General features: G+C 38.8%; 1 protein-coding gene across 3 annotated transcripts in view; it reads right to left on the reverse strand.

Annotated features, from left to right (window-relative positions):
- Positions 1 to 22072, reverse strand: part of sm (heterogeneous nuclear ribonucleoprotein L) — a 110100-nt gene that overhangs the window by 45795 nt on the left and 42233 nt on the right. For all 3 annotated transcript variants that reach the window (XM_034316788.2, XM_034316785.2, XM_034316786.2), the window contains exon 5: positions 21531 to 21627. In XM_034316788.2, the coding sequence (XP_034172679.1) occupies positions 21531 to 21627 (97 nt within the window). The remainder of the gene's footprint in view (positions 1 to 21530; positions 21628 to 22072) is intronic.

Here is a 22072-nt window from a genome sequence, read left to right on the forward strand (position 1 = left end):
AGCATTGATCACTGAAAGACCATCATATATTTTTAAACTCCACTACTTTCAATATTATGATTAGCTCGTATTAATTACAAATAAAATTTGCTCGGTCTTGCACACAGGTAACAGACGAAGCTGAGTCAACAGTTGTTGATACGATTCGCACGTACCGTGTGATGGTAACTAATATTTGCAAAGCATACAGAAGCGTAGCAGCTAATAGGCAATCGTTGAAACGTAAGATATATATCTCTACGAATCATTTGAAGTTACGAGTTGAATATGTACTACTATTTCGTGTTACCGATATACTCGCGATCTACTCTCCGAATTCTCTATTAAGATTTACTGTAAACTCTGCAACTATGTAGCTTCGAAATTTATGTTCGTTGACACTTTCGACTTCTGGGAAATTCCAGGATTAGTATTCATGATATAAACACACTTTGAGCGCATAGTTGATGTACTTTATGAAATTTTTGGATAAAAAAAAACAGCACGTTGCAATTTTTAATTAAATCGTTGTAAATTCAAATATTTCGTCCTTATAAGTTCTAAATTATTATTGCTTTAGTATTTAAAAGGTATTTTGTGAATTATAGACGGTGGCATGGTGTATGTCTATCTTATATTTACGCGCAAAGTTGCATCGCGTGGATGACGCGAGCTGTTGCATCCAAGATGCACCTGTGCAGCGTATGATACTTTTGCACCGACGAGCCAAAGGCCTTCAGCGATGAATCAGCTGTGAATCAACCGTGGTTGTCGTTACTTCGCGAAAATTAAATTGCCCACGCTTCTATGTCTGCCGATCTGTCGTAATCTTGGGCAGATTTACACTCTGACGTGCAGTTTCGCGCGTTTATTCGATGAATGAAACTGTGCCTCTACTGATTCGTATTAATTGTATCTATGAAAGGCGAAACGCCAATGAATAGAATGAATTTCTGCTCCTTTTTGGGAGCCGTGATATTGATATTTATAGGAAACTGGAATATTCTCACTATTTTAGAGCTGATATTAAATAAATAATGATATTTGTAAATTTGTGAAAGAGATAGAGAGACACTTTTAACACCACAGTAGACATTTTCAAAAATTTCAACACTTCGTTGCAAAAGGGTTGAAATTTTCAATTATTAATTTTGTAGAAATTTACAGCTATACAATAGTCCTTCAGAAATATTTGAGATAACTGATTTGTTGTTTTTTGCAAACAAATTCTGATCTATGGACTGGAATTCTCTTCTTAATTTACCGATATCAGTTCTTACGTAACAAAACAGCCTCTACTCGTCCATGCTGTTAATCTTCATCCATTGAATTACTTTCGTCCGAACAGAAATTCATTAGAGTCTGAAAGCCGGTCTGATTCTCTCAAGCCCGGTGATTTATAACGCGATTCAACGCGTTTCAAAGCGTCGACCACCGTTCGCACAGTTACACACCCGGTTAACCGCTCGAACATTAGCGACCGATGCATTCATTTCTACGATTTCCGGCTGTTTTCCTCTAGCCACGGATACATCCGACGTAACCAGTTACGTCAATATTACGTCAACTCTCTGACGTATTTAAACAAAATCATATCAACTTTGTCATTTCGATTAGTCACTCGATAGAACGATGACGACAGATTTCATTTATCATTTGACCTTTCAATATTTTTTTTTAATTCAGATGACATGCAATAAAAATAAAAAATTAGAAATAAATTATAATTAATTATTAATAACTCATTAATTTTTAATTATTCATTATTTATAATTAATAACAACTTATTAATTATTGAAAATACTAAAAAAATTGTTCTTTAAATCAATTGTACACTCACAATTAAATTAAGCTTCCACAGGAAAGACGGTGATGCCCCGAATTCCCGTCCGTCCATCCCCCTCGGCGTTCCCAAGGAGAATGCCGATGGAGGGGTGAAGGCCCCGCATATATATATCTGTGACCCCCACTACTTGCGTAGAAACGTTTACGTGGGAAATTTGAATATTTACTTTGTTATATACTAAATTTAATAATTAAATATATAACAATTAAAAATTATATTATTGTTCTTCAAAATTACTTTTAATATTAATATTGTTAACATTAAAATTCTGAAATTTCCTGCTTTCTTTATATCGTCATGTTCCCTATGGAGTTCTGATTTGATCGCGACTGTACGTACGATAAAAAGTTTGTCTCCACTTTGTAGGAGAAAAGAAAGGAGTCAGGACAGATTTATCTCCGTTTCCTTCTCTTTTTGCAACCGCTACGTTAAACTTTCTCGCCTTCACAGTCGTTTAAGAAATTCAAACCAGATGTGATGGTTAAGTTTTAAGACTTGCCTCAAACATATGCTTCCAGTGTATCAACACGATACGCTGACAATGTGCCAAATTCGCTGGAGGAGGAGGGCTAACAGTGTCCTCCCTCGTGGAAACGATACAATTTTCTGTACGAACGAATTACCTTTTGGCAAAAAATTCCCAGGGGTGTAGAACTTTAAAATCGTATCATGGCACCGAATTTCCTGGTTTTACGCGAACGTCAGACCTCGCTGTTATAAAATCATTGAGGCCATTTTAAAACCATCAGAGACGCTCCTCTCTATCGTTATAATACGGATTTATGGTCGCACTAACTGCACTGTATCTCTCGTGGGTGCACACCGGCGACAAGAATTTATGTGGCGAAGTGTTTCAACGACATTTACGAGATATAAATGGATTTAAAGTTGTATCGGACCGGCCAGCGGTGTACTTGCTGCGAAATTGCGAATAATCCAATTCATTTTATACCGGATGTCACGCATGCGATGCTACAACCGTTAAGTTAATGATTTTAGGCTCAACGTGTCGAAAACGCGCAGGAAAATGTTGGTAATCAAAATTGAAAACTTTTATCACGAATAATATGGGTTATTAGAATTTAATTAGAATTTTCAACGAGTACTGAAAATGTGTAGCAAACTGTTGTTGCTAGAAATAAAACATTTGCAAAATGAATAATGCGAGTAATGTAATTAAAAAATTCATAAATGTAATGACTCTAACTAAAACCAAGTTTTCAATTATGGAAAACATACCACACATAATACACCATACGTTCAAAATGAAAAATTTCCTTCATAAGTACTGCGGGTAATGTAGTCAAAAAATTCACTTAATCCAAGCCCTTCAACGAGGGAGGGCTAAAATGGGTTAATTAGGAACCAAGGTTCCTATTATAATTCTACTAGCAAAAAAGTGGATAATTCATGTTCTACCATTACGCTTTGAATGAATTCTGAAAATCTTGATAACCCAGCCTTCGAATGAAGAACTAAAATTAAAAATTTCCAACATTTTTCCATTTCCTGATTTAATATTAAATCGTGAATTTTTCCTGGCTTAAAAATCTCCAATATGAGAGTAAAACTTCCAATCAAATTTCCGAAATTTTAAAAGTTACTGAAAAACGTGGGAACAAGGATTCTCAGTGAAAATTGCCACCCACGTTGAAGACGGTCCATTAGAATCTCGTCGCTGTCTCGTTTTTCCTCATTTCGGCGTTCGCAGTTCATAAAGCTGGCGTGTAAACACGTGCCACTAAATGGAAGGACGAAAATAAGGAGGGCGGGAGCAACAAAAGGGCGAGCTCGTTGAATTGCCATGTCGTTAGGTGAAGTTCCTAGTAAAGTGGAAGCATATTTAACTGGCCGCTCTCTCGGTACCACGGTTGCTTCCTGTTTCGTTCAACGTCTAATTTTCGTGGCTCTAGTGGAATAATAAATTAAAGAAGTTTGCGAACATCTACAAACGAACTGACTCTCTGTGAATTAGGTGAAACAACTGAAGCTTTCGGTTTCGAGCCTCAATGATGGTCCTCGTTATAATTTTCAGCGTCGATAAAGGAGTATATTAAATAGTAGGTCAGTGGAAAATAGAAGAATATTCTGATATTCTTGGATCATTTGACAAAATAAATTTCTGACGATCACTGACAAGCGAAATTCTAACCACAGTATCAAGTAAAGTTTCATCAAGATAAATGGATCCTACTTCGCGATCATTTTATATTCTGTTCGTTACCAAGCTGATAAGCCGATGCTTTCGATCAATCAACTTCTATAATCTAATCTTTCATCTTCTATTAAAATCTGTCGAGGATTAAAAATTTCCAACGAAAACAATTGTTCACTGATCTGATCTCAAAGATTTCTATTGTTTTAAAATTTATTGTGAGAAAATTAAATTTATAATCCTTTATTTTTTAAAAAAATGAAATCAGACCTTCAAATAATATTTTCCCTATATCATATATAAATTAATCGAAATTTTATGAGAGTAATTTGAATTATTCCTGTTTCGATACAATTAACCTTCTCCTAAGTTTACCAATTCCCATTTACATATCATTATTATTTGCATCCAGTTAAATTTTATAGCTATCTCATAATAAAGTGTGTACTTCTCATACAACCCACTTTAATATTCATGAACGGTGACCGTCCGACGTCCCATTGTTTTATTAACATCGTATAAAATTACAGTGGGCGAAACGTTTTCACGTGTTTTCGCGCTTCGAAAAACAGGGAACATTTGGTACCATCGAATTTCATTGAATGCAAGTGGCATGGCCGCCGAAAAAACGGACACTCGGGCCACGAGAACGATAAAAACGCGTCGGTAAACATTTTAATGAACTGCACGTTAATCGATTCGGGACCGTCACGCCGCGGGGCCAATTATAAACTCAATCTCTGACTGACGTTGCGAAAATTGGATTCCTGGGCTCGTTTGCAAAATTACGTTTCGCTTCTTATTCAAATTTTTCCCATTTCAAAAAACGACACGAAACACTTTCACCCTATCTACCCATCCTCATCGGAAATCCGTTCCGTTGTGTGTTCAGAGTTAATGGTCTTGTAATGATTGTAAAATTATTCTGGTAGTCTTTTAAAGTCTCGCGAGGCATAAAAATAATGATAAATTAAAAAATTAATTTTCTGCAAAATTAAATCAATAAGGATTATAAATTTCTCCCCTTATTTGATATTTTGGTAAAAGGATTGCACTTCGAATGGCAAGAAATCGCCTGAATTATAATGGGATGGAAAATATGCAAATCGGCTTAAGATACACGAGTCGGGTGGAGTCGAATTACGTAAGAATCGGTGGAAAACAATCTCTTTCCTGAGTTCGATCGATTCTCAGGCATTAGGCGCGCCCATGAATCGAAGTCACCTATCATGATAAGAAATTTCTCAGGATAGAAAGCGACCTCGCCACCAAAGGATACTTTCGCGTGTTTAATCGACCCGATCGGCACACCATGAATTTCCTGCTTTAATCTCCATCTCGTGGTTAAATTTTCATTCCACGCGTTCGACAAAAAAAAATTCGTCAGAAGATAATAATTAGTTTAACAACGCTGCGTGTATGCAAACGAGATCGTTTAACAATTCAAATCGACGGACCATTCGTTTCGTGTTCAGCGTAAAAACTCCATTATCGAAGCCGGTTGACGCATTCGATTAACATTTTCCAGCGAATACGGCTGTGCGACAATTGAAAAGTGAAGCTACTACCTCTTCGCTGCTTTGCTAATGAGATTCTTCCAAGGAAATCGCCAAAGTTTCCCGTTAATCTCAATTTCAAAGTTTTCAGTTTATACAATTAAGTGGCAGATTTCAGATTCGTGTCAGGGATAATTATCACCGCGGTTAAATTAAAAAATTAAACAACAATATACTTGATGCTGATTGCTTTAATTAGATATTAATTATATCAAGTTTTTAATTTGTCATTTGATCACTGGATCATTATTACCAATTCTATTTCCTAAAGTTCAATTATCAAATACCTTTATTAAAAATTGTCAGTATTTAATTTTAATTAAACCATTAAGTACCATCGGTTGAAGGTTAATCCTCGCACGACGGACCATGGAGAGAGTCCCGCTGTTCTAGGGTTAATCAATCATAATAAATGGATAGTGGCTACGTTTATCAGAAATAAAATTTGAAAAATTAAGTTCAGAAATCCTTCGATAATTTTTCTTACATGAAATCTTCGTTATGGCGTAGAAAATCCTTAGATTTACCAAATTAACATAAAAGTCAATGATAAATGATTCAACCAAAGAAACAAAGATTCTCCTGGAATACTTTGAGTACCTAAGACCTTTTAACGGCACACTTATCTTTCTTTCTCCGAAAAGGTAAGACCGTGTTCAGAGAACTAAAGCATCTCACAATTACAACACGAAATACCCCATTTTTCTACATCCTTTAATACCACGCGCTTCGAAGGTAGAACAGTAAATCAATTATCGTCGACTATGAACGAGGTCAGGAACGATTTCTGCAAATCTTCGTTAGTCTCCATTGTTCGTCTGTATGTGGGTTAATCACCGAACTTGGTGGCCATTTGTAAGTGGAAGTGGCCAGTGGAAGTTAGCCCGCCACCAGTTGCTGTTCGAATCGAATTCGAGTCGGACGTCGACTCTCCCGTTCGAGTTGACAGCGATCGAGATCTCGCTTCCTCGTTTCGCCTGTTGTTCCGCCAGATTTCCTTTTTTTTTTTTTCAATCGTGACGAATTCCACGCCCGTCACGAGTCACGTTTTCCCGACTAAGCTCGCTTGCTACCCGGCTCCCAATTGGGACAAGCAATAAAATCGCTTTAATCCACCGAGGGACACGTTTCTGCTCGATTTCCGTGTCGTGTCAGTTCCGTTCCGTTAAATTGACTTTGCGATGCCTCTGGACGCCTTGCATTCGACGCTATCACTTCCTGGGACGTCTGTTTCCAAGAGAATCGGTCATTTACAGAGACCGACGGATGCTCGATACTGTCTTGTATATTTGCAAACGATTGAATCGAATCGCTTGAGGATGGTTGTTTCAGAAACGCTTAGAAATTCGTAAACCCTTTCGTGGTCTGTTCGTTCTATAATTCGAAATAGTTTCGAAATCAAAGTCTCCTATAAATAGACCCTGCACCGCTCGCTTAAGTAAGAAATAATATCGGCACGACCAATTAGAAGGGACAAGATGGTTGTTAAACCAACGACAAAGCATAGGAAGCGTTACTCTGAAGCGATCCTATTATCTATCTCCTTTGATGTCTACCCTTAGAAAACCGAGGCCAGCGTGTTCCGTATCGAGGAAGTGCTCGAATTCGTCTGGCTTTAGGCCAGTCCGAGTGTAGCTGGTACGAACCCACGATGGATCGTGAGGTGTTGGCCGGAGAAAATCGTTCGACCGATATAGGTCATCCTGGAAATAGCGAAATCCCCCTCGATCACCTCCATTGTGTTGCTCGATTAACATGCCGCTGGTCAGCGTTTCCGGACCGTTTCAACCTAACCACCGTATCCAGGACGTTCGTCTTTTCTTCCAGGTTCTTACCTCGAGAAATCACCGCCCGCTTCTTTCAAGATGAAAAAAAGGAACAAAGCGGGGAGGAAAATGAAGAAAACACGGCGCGAGTTTTATCGCTTTCTTTCCGAGAAGAGAGGAAAGTTTTCCAGGATCGAGTCTTGACGAGGAACGACGCGGTTAATTAAAGAGCGAAATCCAGAAACACGGACGAAGATCGCAAAGTCCTCGATGCCATCGGGGATCCCTCTTAACGATTCGCGGTCCCCTGGGTTTACAAAACGATCATCATGATCCGCAGACACTCGGAGATCTTGTTTCTAAAGCTAAACAGAAGTTACCACGCCCGAAGGTAAGAAGAATTCTCGACGGATTGAACGCGGACTGATCCCCGGGTTCGTCTGAAGCTTACACCCGGAACGTCCCGCATAAATATCCCAAATTAATTGGTGGCCAATGCACTGTATAAACAGCAACCAACATGCCCGGCCCCGGCCCTGTCACATCAACGTCACGTTTCTGAAATACTCCGGCTATATCCGTCACCTACCAACACCAGCCTGCCCCGAATCAAGTATGCACAGGCCGGCCTCGCTTTAGCAGCTTATACGTCTTCGCGAGCACGCCCCTGTATTCATCTTAGCTAGCCAGTCGCTGCGCCCTCCTGTACGCCTGACTCCTGCCCCCGACCTAACCAACCACCCCGCTAAAGTTCAAAAGTTTCCGGCCTTTAAATAACACCTCGCGAATCTTTATTAACTGGTTAGAAAGGAAATAAACAGGGCAACCCTGTTGCGATACAAAGAATATAGGCTTTGCATTGCGCCCCGGGGGCAGTTTTTAATTAAATATTAATTAACGTGCCGAGACGATATTTCATTATTTTAGGCATTCCAGGGGTTATAGCTGCTAAGGTTTGTTTCCTTAGAATGATGGAAATGCTGTTCAAGATGAACTTATTGTAGTCAAAGGGTCAAGTGCTTCAATTTCTCAGACTCCAGTCTGCCATTCAATTCTATGACCCAAGAAAGTAGTACAATAGACAGGGAAACTTGGCTATCAGGTGAAGAAAATCGAACTCCCCCCTGCCAGGTGCTATAAATAACGGAATTTCATCTTTGATCATGGCTGCCGGTAGAAAACGGCCCTCTTTTACCTCGAACATGGGTATCTTCGACAAAAAGGACGACACAAAGGAGTGTGGTTTTACGCGAGCTTATAAGAACGCTGTTGGCGAAAAGTGGCAGACGCTGCGAAAAGAATTTACGACCCGCTCGACGGAGGAGCCGTCATGCTAAAGGTAACGATGAAGAACGTCCGATCGATCCCCGAGGGAAAATGTGAGATCGAGTCAAACTTCGTTCCACTGATTGAATTGAGAGACGAATTATGTAACGATAGATTTTGGGGAAAATCTAAGGAAAATTTTGATCCACCTTTAATATTATCGAGAACTAAAATAGTAGAAAAGTACTGGAGTTTGAAAATTTAGTCTCGCGAGGCATAAAAATATTGATAAATTAAAAAATTAATTTTTTGCAAAATTAAATCAATAAGGATTATGAATTTCTCCCCTTATTTTGGTAAAAGGATTGCACTTCGAATGGCAAGAAATCGCCTGAATTATAAATCCAAGAAAAATGGAATGAATTAAATATCTAAAAAATTTTCAAAATGATTCACTATTAATGTCGAAACGATTCATAACTAATCGGAGCGACTGACAATGAGTTATCGGAAAATTTGCAATAATCTAGAATGTCAATCGCTAACCCTGCGTCCAACCGAATCGATATCTCACATATCGATACTACCCGCGGCTATTCGTAAACGTTCGACTGTTTGCAAAGGAATAAACGAGGGAGCCCGAGCCCGGCCACAATAAATAATGGAATTTCATCTAGCGGCTGATCCGATAAATCTGCTTGTTGGTACACTGTTTACAACGAGATACCACGACTGTGGTAGGAAGATAGAACGCCCCGAGATACGATGCGGTGTTTAAGGTGAATGAGGAAGGTTAAAGGGTAAGGTTCAGTCGAAGGTTCCCCTAGAAGAACAGGGTAGAAAGGTTTTGTATCGGAGGCAATTCGTCACTTTGCAGCCGGTATTTTATCAAACCATCCTGTGACATCGTTGATCAAGTAAAAGATTATCGCTGAGCTTCTTTCGTGTCTTAAATCCGCTTTCAGCTACTCGTTGAGGCGAAAAAAACCGAGAGAAGGATTTCTCAAATTTATCCGATTATGCGACACGGAGTTAAGATCTCTTTTCCTTAGAATGATCATCAAAATCTTTCGTTTCTTATGAAATATCATCTGATATTAACCCTTTCGCTACTAACGATGATTAAGTTAGCTATAAAAAGACTGCTGTTACTTGGGATCTGAATACCACGTAACAATTAAAGTGTTAATCAACTCGTTCGATGATCTGCTGACCAGCCTGAAATTCTATCCAATGAATAGAACAGGTCAACAGAGGTAATGGCGAGAATAGCGGAAGGAAGGAAGACGGGAAGGTGGAATGGAGGATTGAGAAAAACGGAGCAAGCAAAACAGGCCGAGTAATACTGACAGAACGAGCACTACGAGTACCCGTTCGTTATTTCAATTGGTTGACGTCACTGCTGTCAAAAGCACGTGCACTTCCGCGGCGGATGCAGCGGTTTCGCCCAGCGATCGGATATAAAACGATCGTGTCCACGTGTTTCTGTGAAAATCTAGCTGACATAGGTATCGACTCATATCCGTGAAACCTCATCGAGGTACGCCGTTCACCGATTAACCCTTTAATCGTTATGATGGTGTTTGCACGTCTAACGAATCAAGTAGTGCAAACATAGCAGATACGATGACACAATTGCTGAATTTAGTTACTGCGAACGTTATTCGTGTCAGTCAATTGTCTAACGCTTGATTCGCGGACAGAAATTAATTTTTGAATTAAGAAGGATTAAATGTGCGAAATAATTATTAGCTACCGAATAATTTAGGAATATTGATAACAAAAAGCATTTCAAGAATTTCAAATCTATAAAATAATTTGTGGGTTAATTAATGTAATAGTAAATAAATGAATATTAGATGATTAAGAAAATGTTGCACGAAGTTAAAGACGATTAATTTTACCTCTTCGCGATACAATTTTTTTTCCTCTCCGCAGACACGCGTGACCCATCAAGTGCATTGCTGTGCATTCCGCCGTTGCACACGCTGAATATAACCGATGCAATGGTGCGTTTATGCGCGTTGGGAAATGTCGGATCGAGATAACGCCGTGAAAGGACGTGATACGTGACACACAGTAGTAGCAGTGTGTATAATCGCGACGTTCCGCGTCCTGGCTGACCACCCTAGGGATTTTTGGTTTATCGCTGGTGCGGTATATACACGCTAGTCTCGATAATGCGGTAATTTATTGCGGGGAAAAGAAAGCAACGTTGAGTCTCTGATTTATTCGTCCAATTCGATCGACTCTGTATCATTTTTATTTCGCACGACCGATCCCATTATCGAATAACGTGAAAATATTATCATGAGACGTTAATTATCGATAATTGAGTTCTCGAGTACTCGCAGACACCGATAGTAACGAAAGGATTAATCGCGGAGCGGAAAGTATGATTCGCCCGCTAGTTCCCAGAAAAACGGGACTCCTCCGCACGTGTGGAAAAACGAAGGCAAGAAAACAAAATGAGCCCGGTAAGATGTTGCAATTAGCATAGAAACGTTCCACGTCGGCACGAGAACAGCGACAACTTGAGCAACGGTAATTGCGTGTAATTTACTGGCATAAATGTCCTCGAGATGTCACGGCACGCGATTTTGAATGAGACCTGAGAAATGAGACACGTGAAACCACTCGCTACGAGCTTCGTTTTCTTTCTACTTCCTGAAATTACAGGGTGTTTTTAGAAAAAAAGAAAATTATTTAAAATTTTATCGATCAGTAGAGGAAGGAGTGGTATTTTATCATGGATAATTTTATTAATTCACCCAAGTATTCGAAATAAAAATTTAATTTATATTATGAATTAGAATTTAAGAAGGAATATAATCTGGAGGTGCATATTACCACCCCCGTCTCTAATTAAGAAGCTGTTCAAATTTCGATGTAGTTACAGTGAAAGGAAAGTTCTATTTCCTAAGAAACGTTTCACGATGAGAAATACCTTTGAAAGGGGTTAATAGCCGTTTGAACGTTCGCACGGTCACCAAACATTTTCGCGTGGAAACACGATTTCCCAATCGCGGTTCTGCCCTCTCTTCTTCCCTTAGTTCGAGCAACGAGAACAAAGGTACACGCGAACGAGCTTTCTCTTTGCATCTTTGCATGCACAAGCGGGATAGAGAAGAAAAAGGACCCAAGCTGCACCGGTTTTCTCCCTCGAGTTCTACCCACCGCTTCAGAATGCTTGACCTCGGTTACACTTCAGACACGACCTATTTACACAACGATCGAACGAGAAGCCAGTAAACCGGAAGCTCGTTAAATTCGATCCTTACTTATTCTTCGTTAAATCCGCGGGATACCGCCTTCCTCTTCCGTCGACATCTTTGAAGTAATCAACAAACGCGTCGACACTCGTTGTCGCATCAGAGAATCAATGCAATTTTTTATTTCCACGATGAGATTATGTCAATTGCTTCAGAAACAATCTTGAAGAATCCTCAGTTTCTGGATTGTACGAATAGAAATAATAGCACTAACATTCAAGATACTGAAATATTTCTATATCAAATCTTTGAGATTTTAATAGAACATGTTTCGTTAGAATTGTAGGTTGCCTTATCAAAAGCCTAATTTGATAACAACTCTCAGCTTTATCAGAAATCTGAAGAACTACTGATCAAACAAGCAAATTCAGCAGTGCAATTGATAATTTCTCGTTTAAAAATCCTTATCTGGAATTTGAAATGCAGGGAATTATCGAAGGATCAAATGAAACGATAGAACGACTCGGATGTTCCTGTTCGCAACTTCCTGCGAACGGGTTGAACACGTTGCCGGGCAACAGGTATTCAAATTAACTGGCTCTTTTCTCGAATTCTACCGGGACAAACGAGGTCAGACCTCGGCTACGAAGGACGTTTCAGGATAGAGAAGCGCACATGTACTTAGATGCTGCTTCTACCGGTCGATAGACCTACGTGATTGGCTTGGTAAAATGTGCAGCAAACGAGAAACTCCGTTCCTCGTCTTGTATTCCACGTGTCCCATCAACGGGATTTAAGTGTGAACCCGTTGGAAAGCTACCTTGAGGAATCGACGAACCATTTACGGAGCGTCTGCTCCACGGGCTTCACTTGAAATCGTGAATTTTATTAGAGAGTTGGCTAAAGGAAGAATTGAATTTAGTACCATTCGAAACTTCGTAGCTTGGTTCTATGCGATGACTAGTTGATTTATAGTCGAGCTTAACGCATCTTGTTAAAGACAGAATCATTGGTATCGATCGCGAAACATAGGTCGAGCGTAGGTAACTTCACAGGTCGCAAGATCAACACAACGTGGAAGAGGGTTGCAATGCTTGTTCAAAGGGGGAAAGTCATTAAAAGAGGGATCGTTCTAAAAATAATGGTCGTCTCAAAGGACCCTACTGTGGACTGAGATGGTGATCAAGGTGTTTGTATATTTGTCTCGGAAATACTGTTAAACCGAGTAAGTACAGTGGCATACTGTTGCTCTTCAACCTACGTCTACTTAATAACTATCTGTAATTAAGTGTCCTCCTGTAAGTCATTATGCGAAACGATCCAACAGATATATAAGACAAGCTTCAAATGCTTATCAAACGAAAGCACTCTAAAATAAATTGAATTAATAAAAGAAATTCTCGATACCTCTGAGGAAAAAGTTTCCAAGTATAAATTCTATCCATCTAATGAAAGTGATTTCACTTTAATCGCTGTAACCAGCTATTATGTATAAAAAGAGGCGTAAATAAAGTTGCAACAAGGAAACAATAAAGTTCGATCGCGAGCCCCGAGGCTATCGTCGTTGACAGATCGTTCTTGATCCCCGATACAAAGATTCTTTGAGCGGAAAAAGTAAATCGGTCGAAAGTAACCGACCCAATGAACAATCCTCGCAAGACCGTTCGATTAAACGACAACCTGGAAGTCAACGGCAGACAAGCCTGAACTCGTTTCCGTTACCTCTTTCACGGTCTTCAACCTTTCCTTCCAGCAGAATCTCATTACTCATTAAAACAACGGATCGACATGACCGCACACGGACCCGTTTATCCGCTGTTGAATCCACCATTACCGGATCTAAACATGGTACACGTTCGCCAAATGTTTGATCAACTTCCTTCTTGGATTGTTAACCCTTTCGCTGCTAAATGAGATTACACTACTAGGTAAATGTTAATTTAGGAAAATTTTATTATTATTTCGATAACAATTAGTACGCCATATTGAGACACTGTAATAGTTACGGAAGGAGTTTGAAATAATAGAAATCTGTGATGGTTGAGAATTTTCATCTCGAATGGTTACGACTCTGGTACAAGTCGTACAGAGTTCCGCGTAGAGCGGTATTAAACGAGTCCCGGTGAACTTTTTACGCGTGAAAGGCGCGCCCTGGACAAATCGGGTGGCTGGCGGGGATTCGAGGAAGGGAACTTGTGGAAAACGAGCTCGTAAAATGTTGCGTGACAGCTGAACGTAAACGTCGTAAATTATTGCACAATCTTGCCGGGGAATGGCTCGAGAGCGATTCCCCTGCAACTTTGTTAACCGATACGGTGGTTTAAAAACGCATTCGCGCATCCAGTTTCCTTGTAACAAGAAACGTTACATGATAATGTCGATAAGATAGTAAAATATAGAATCTTTCCTTTTACAACTATGATATCTTGCTGCAATGTTAAAACAAATAAGGAAAACTGGTTTTCCTGGGTTTAAAAAAATTTGGAAAAATTCTGAGATATTTATTGATGTCTCTAATGTTCAAACCCAATAAAATCTCGCAATAAAAATAAAAATTCGAAGGTAACTTCTGAAAAATAATTAATTCACCTAAAACCCAGTACGTCATGCAAGTAATTAAAATATAATTAAAATTGAATTGAAATTTTATAAAATAAATGGTTAAATATTTCCATAGTTTCTATACGTTTATTTTTTCGATAAATCTTGTAAATGCAATAAAATGGTCTGTGTCAACACACCTTTCGTCCACTGTAAATATTCCATTCGTAATAGGGATCGTTTGCAGCGAGCTTCTCGAGTGAAAACTCGTTAGAAAATCTAAGAAACCACCGACCCACACGATTCTGATCGTCGGTAAAAATGATGGAACCCGAACTTACGTAACGTATTCTGGTTTAATGAAACCTCAACTCGCGTGGCTAATCGTGGCCTGGAATTGACCGTTCACATTTATTATACACAACCGTTCGACACGGCTGAACGAACCCCGATGTACGGACACGAGTTCACGCGTTAATTTCCTGCTTGTGAATCGCGGCATTATTCGGGAAACCACTTGATACCAAAACCGTGTTCGCGTGCATGCAGGTGTATACACTTTCGAGTGGATCGTGTTTACCTGAACAATATCGTAAAATTTGCCGAATTTTCGGTGCAACCGGCGGCATAAAGGCGATTTCCCGTAACGAAGCTCTAAATGGAGCGCTAATTAAACAAGGTGGTTCGATAAACGTTAAATGAATAAGTATAATCTTTCTAATTGTTATGAAAAATTTTCAATCTTTCTTCAGAGAAAAAAAAAAGAAATACAGAAATAGAGTCGGTTGCAATTCTATTTAAAATCAATGCCGGCTATGTAATCTTGCGTGTCAAGACGATTAAAATGGTACAAAGGGACACAGTTTATCCCGCAGATCCGAAACAAGTCGACTTATTCAACGCACCGAACGTCTCCCAAAAATAGATGAAACCCGGCATCCTCTGGAGACCACGTCCGAAAGATACGCGACACAAGAAAAGCATTGGGATCAAGAAAAATTCAAGAGAGAGACCATGTGCAATGGAATATGCGAATAAACTCGGTCGAGCTGTCAATATTATGACACCTTACAGATTATCTATAACCCTTTTACTCAAATAGCGAGAAGAAAAATGGTTCAAGAACTCAAAAAATAGAAAAAGAAAATATGCATCCTCTTTGAAGCAGAAAAGACTGCAGAAATAAAAAAGCAATTCATCTATAATGGGTTAATCCAGGCATGTTAATTTGCATAGCCATCGTGGCGGCTTGAAAATACACCAAAGCCTCCTATTCGAATTGTAAATTAGCCTTTACATAAACTATTTAACCGGAAGCGATACAATGGAGAAACGAACACGGTGAAATGCGAGCGACGTTGAAACATATGAGCGTGAATTGTTAATTAGAGCGAACCGGTTCCTTTAACCCTTTTAGGGCGAGCATCGCCGCAGGGTGTAAAAAATCAAAGAGAAAAGGGAAAGTATTTATGAGAATGAAATCTTAATTAGAATTGTGCATTTTTAAAGAGAATCATCCTCTATGTAATGCAGCTTCGAAATTAAACGGTGTTAATGGAAATGGCAGTAATATTATGTTTCTTGCTTGATTGCAAAGTTCATTTGCATTCTACACAATAGCCTCGTAAATTCCAACGAACATGCAAGTATGCGGTCGTTTAATGTTCTATAAGCGCGAACACTGAATTACAAATTCTAGTAAATGGAAAAATGAGCTAATTCGTAATTTGAATAAATGATGTAGAACCTGGTTTCTTTAGATTATTCATTAAACTTGCTACAAAAATGCAATAATTATCACGAATAACACGTAGTTTCATAATCAGATTCTAAAAACTTTCAACGTGAAGTGTAAAACAAGATTACAAAATATTACAGCTGTTCCTAGGTCTATCAAAAATACATTTCATCGCGTAATGGTCAGGATAACCAGTCGTTCCATGAAAATAATTAGAAAATCGTCGACGAATACGACAATTACACGATATAATTGGCACGAAAATCTGCTGATAAAAGAATCCACGTTTCCTCGGAAAGAAAGTACAAAACGCGGTTGCACAGAAGTCAGCTCGCGAATCTTTTAACACGAATGTCTAATTACAAGACGAAACCATCCAGCTGCCAGTTTGCAACACGTAAGCTTAGAGAAAAGCTTCATCCAGTTGGACGGCGAATCGCTCTTCCATTTGCAATTCAAATCGGTTAAACAGAGGTGAATTCACCGCGAGGGAACAGCACCGGGGTTGACTGGCAGGTGGCAGGAATTTCGGGAATTTCGCGAATTTCGCGAGAACGACTTCAAAGCAACCTATGAAATTCGAAGCATGGTTTTAGCGGAATTTGTAGTCTTTTTCGTTGAAGATTAATTAGCTAGATACGGATTGCGCGACCAGAGGAACTGTTCTACTCGAGAGACTTAGAAGAACTTATGTATTATGGAGCGAGAGAAAAAGTTGCCTCATTTTCTGATGCACGTTCGAGTACTTAGGTTGATTAATGAGTCATTAAGGAAAAACAAGAGTTGATGAATTTTGAGGAAATTCAATTATAAGAGTGTTTAACAGGTTACTTAGCACATTGGAAATATGTTATGTCTAATAAAGTACACGATAATGTAGAATAATGGGAATTATTAAAGATGTTAAAGAATAATTTTCTATAATTTAATGCATCAATTTGATATTTTCAATTATTAGTGTTTCCTGAGATAACACACGATGTTTATGTGTATCATTTAAAAAAGAAATAAAGAATTAATGATTAATTACTTCCAGAAATAATCTTTCAAAAACAATGTAATAAAGGATATCCTGTGCTTGTGAAATAAAAATTAGAGCTAAAATTAGATTTGTTGGAAAGTTCAAGGCTGTCCTCGATTTACCATTTTCTCGATTAATTACCAAAAGAATCGACGCGACTTTACGAGGATATCGTAGATCGGTTTACCAGTTAGTACGCCGACATCGACATAATTAACGGCATTAACGAACTGTGTCGCATAAATTGCATCGTGCGGTATCCAATTAGCGTGCGCGTGCTGCCATGTGCATTTCATGAACAATATTTTCGCTGTTTACGCGATAACGAGTTCAATTAACGTTCGCGTAAAGAAACGTTCGTATTCGCTAAAGGTAAGTAAGAGAAATGGTAAAATGATGTATACCTGGATTGAATCGTTTTATTAGATCCAAATCGGCCATGATTCACTCTGATAATCCGATTAACCGAGCAATGGAGGATCTTGATAGTGTCGTTTCGCGCAATTACGATGCCGCTTAATCGAACGAAACGATGATTCCATTGAGCCAACAGCGTTTCAACAAAGCTACGGTAAATCCGCGATAAAATTAAGAAATAAATAACTGGTGAATTATAAATTTTGCTAATTTTTGAGAATATTAATTTTTTAAATCATTGAAAGAGTGCTGATTAATTTTAATTGACATTTCTTTGTAAAATTACTAATAGTACCAAAAATCTACTTGCACCTTCACCCTCGTTTCACCTCCTACTAAAAGAATAAAAGGACACAGGGTGGAGTGGAACCATGAAAGACAGCGTGTCACCTGGCTGGTTACGGGAAAATCGAGAAAGAAAGAAGGCAGAACTAATGAAACATCGTTACAAGACCGACTACCAAACTAATTTCCTGTTTACTTCGCGCCGTGTCCCTTTTAATCTCCCGACACTCCATCGTACAACGGGAGCCCGGCTCGTATTCAGAATTTTTTTCGCCTGTGAATCCGTGTCCCGTCGCTCCGAAAACGTCACAGATAACAGCGTTCTAATTAACCGGTAATCAAGCTGCGGCACTCTTAATTTTCGTTCGTCGAGCAGCGGGACGCTATCGGACCAGAGTATTCTTCGCTAATGGGTATTCGATGTTCTCTTCATTGCAAATTTCCAGGTTATTTTATATCAACGAAATTTCGTGAAATTCTCATGAAAATTTTCTTCGTCTAAATTTTTCAAATGATTTATCATTCAATCATTGAATCCTAGTGCTACTAAATCGAATAAAAATATGAAAATCGAACCAGCTGGATGGTGAAGATAGGTAAAACGTCGCGATAAAACGATCAACGGGACATAAACGGCCGGTAGAATACGAACGAGACGCTATAAAAGAAGATGAGAGGAAATAATTGCCAGATAGTTCTTCATTGTCACCGGTCGGTTAATGCGAATATTTGGTACAAACTGAAGTATAATTATAGAGGTGGCCGGAGAGCTAGGTAACTCGATCATTAGCTACGTGCTGCCAAAATGGCTTCACCCCTTGGTTAGACGCACAACCGACGGACCAAGAACCAGCTGCGAACCGTTAATGTTCGTAATCAGTTTGTACAACTAGTTGGTAGATTCGTTTGCGATCGATAGACCGAGACCTGCGTGGTTCTTGTACAGATTTTCTGACGGACCTCAAAGAAACACCGCTCCAAGTGCCACCACCGTATAGAAAGAGGTAATAATTATGAAAAACTACAAGTTTAACATTGTCAAATGACTGCCATCGACAATTGAATTTCGTTAGAAAGTTCTGATACCAGTCACTCGAACCGCTAACAAGCAACCCCGTAGTTGCTCGACGTCGTCGAATTCTACGAGCAATCGAGTGGTTCGCTCTACGAAAAATTTCCAGTAATTGCCTTCAGCAAGTTCCAGGTTGTTTCGAGTGCAGTCGTTTTTCACGTTGACGATAACACGGTAATCGAGTCGATCAACGCGATAATTTTTCGGTAAACATTCGTCATTTTTACTGGCCAACTTGGGCAATTACAAATACTATTCTCGAATGCCTGAAAGTGCAAGTAATAAATGGAACTGGGTATCGCGAAAATGATGAATTGTGTTTTTTTTTTTTTCAAATATAAGAATGATAAATCATCTCTGCTAAAAATAAGATCGTGCACCGATGGAACTCGTCTGTTTCGCACGTTTTTCGAACTATTCAAATTGACGTGAATAAAAATGCATTTACACGCGATATGCAGAGTGCACGTGGACACTGTTGCGTTCAGCACGGCAACTCCGTTCGGGAAATATTGCAAGGAACTCTGACAGCTTGACAAAGCATCGAAACGTGGCCGCTTATCGCTTAGCCTCCTCTCCAGCGGAGACGAGCGTGTAAATTTATTGAATGCAAACGATTTCCATCGAGCCTCGTGTATATTTACCCGTTACACGCACGTCATTACCAACGATCGACGTTTCCAGTTCAAAAGAGGAACTGCATTTCGAAGGACACTTGTGTTCGATAAAACTTCTGCAATTTGCATTTCAAGGATCGATATAGAATTTAAAATTCTGCAATTAATTTATTAATAATTTCACGATTTTCTCTTCTAGAATTTTGATAAAATTCCATAAGTATCCTAAATTATATGGAAGAATGCATCGATGTCGAACGGTCTTGTTTTAAATGGAGCCCTGGCCAGTAGCTGAAAGTATTTGCCAAAACGACGCTTCGACTATAATGAAAATAGAGACTAAGCCACTGCCCAAAGTACGAAATTGGATTTCGAGGCGGAGCTTGCGTGGCCAAATAATCCCACCCGTTTTACAACTATTGCCAATGGAAAGATCTGCCAAAACAACGTTTACCGTGCGTTGGCCGAATCGTACCACGCAAACATTTACACGAGAGAAAATAATCGAAATGGAAGTTTTTCGAACCTGAAATTAGTAATAACGAGTTACACTTTCCAATTGACGCTTGAAATCAAAAGCACGCGAAAACGTTGTCGTTCATTGGAAACGTGATGTTCGATCAGTCCACGATTCAACCAACTGAAACAAGATCTCAACTCGTTAGGTGAGAACGACCGGCTTTCACGCGTCTACCTATTCGAATCACCCCTTTTTTTTTTCTCTCTCTTCTTTTTCAAACGACACGAAAGACCTCATTGCCTCAGGCCTAACGTTAACGCGCGTGATTTTCTTTTCACTCCACTTCGAGCGCACGGTTGCTGTTTGCACTGCGATCCTTTTCACGATGCAACAGACGACAGAGGAAAATGAAACGCGGGGGAAAAACGTTCCACGAGGAAAACTGGTAATTATTCTGATAGGAGATAAGTAAAACCCTCGAGGTGTTAAAATGAAATACTTTGATCTTTGATTTTAAACACGTTCAATATCGACTTAATTTTATTTATTTTTCTTTTTAAATTAGCTTTGATTAAACCTAAGGTTGATTCATTAACGAAGGATGAAATGTACAGAGAAGAAAATAAGCCTCTTCAGTTTTCGTTGTTAATATTCATGAGAAAGAATTCAACGGAGAAACGGTTTCTCAAATAATGGAAACGTTCTAAATTCACGTTTCTCTTACGTAATAAGGACCCTGTATCCACGGTATCATAAAACTCGAGGAAATTCGCTGGTTTCATTCATTTTACGTGCTCGTTACATATTCCAATTACCCGCGCACAAGCGGCCGGCTCCACTGACGACATTCTTTTCAATATTTCAACCGGTGTCTAATTAGCAAATTTAACAAATACGACACGAAAGAATGTTCCTTTTTCCCCCGGTTTCAAATGTATTTCTCACGGATGAAACTTCAGAAACCCGTGTGGTTCACTTTAGAATTCCTTTTCTACCCCTTTTATCATGATGTTCTTTTGCGCCCGATATTGCGCGAGGTGTGTAGGTGTAACGGAGGTAAAAGTCCCTCTAAATGAACCGCTCTTTATTTTTAGTATAATTGTTAACTGTTTTCTCGCAGACTAATTAAAAGCATTCAATCAAGATATTCAATTAAAAAAGTAACCTTATCTTTGATACTCTCTATTAATATTTTTCATTCGCACTGGAGAGAAATATTGTAATTTTTATACTGTATAATCAGACAGAAAGAAGGCTACTGCTGTGAAATTGAAACAGTTCACAAAGTGTGTTTGCTCTGAATGTTTCAAAGGATTAATCTTCTGTGGTCGAAATGTGCCTTTCAGCTACAAATTTAATTAAGTACTCTTAACTAGAATGTTTATGAAATTTTTAAAGCTCCATAAAAAAGAGAAACTTAACATGCAACGAATTAGTGCAATGAAAATTAAAAAAGTATGATTAATAAAAGATAGAAATAATTTTTACTGAGTCAAATCTGTCCTTATCATGGAGTTAACAATTATTCTAAATCTAAGATACTGAAGACCGATTGGGCTTCAAAATATTAATAAAAGAAAATTGATTTCAAGTACTCACCTTGGCGAAGTCGATCTTGAGTGTGCAACAACCAGAGTATATGTCTGCTCCGTGAAGTGTCTCCTTCGCCCTGGTTGCCGATTCCACCGAGTCGAACGTGGTTACCGAAGAATTCAGTTAAGAACATATAGAAGTATCTTGCAAGCTATCGATCAACGGAAATCATCTACGAAACGGATACTCGAAGCAAAGAGGATCTCTGTCGTTCGAACGGAAATGGAAATGCTGCTAGATTCTTGGGTGAAGAAATTTTAAATAACACACTTTCGAAGCAACAGGCTGTACAATTCAAGATATTCAAAAATACATAATTTTTTTAAGGGCAATGACCAATATCCTATCCAAAAAAAAATGTATAAAATTTTGTATGTTATTAATAAATCTGAAATTTTGTTAATTAATCAACTGAAATATCCTATCATTATTTTTAAAACATTCTCAACGATTTAAAAAACTAAACTAACTTTAAACATTTCAGGACAACGAACCTATTTAAAGTGCAATATGTAAAACTTTCGCGAGTATCCCGGTAGTTAACCGAA

The sequence above is a fragment of the Osmia lignaria genome, chromosome 16 (genome assembly GCF_051020975.1).
Source record: "Osmia lignaria lignaria isolate PbOS001 chromosome 16, iyOsmLign1, whole genome shotgun sequence".
Lineage (NCBI taxonomy): Eukaryota > Metazoa > Arthropoda > Insecta > Hymenoptera > Megachilidae > Osmia > Osmia lignaria.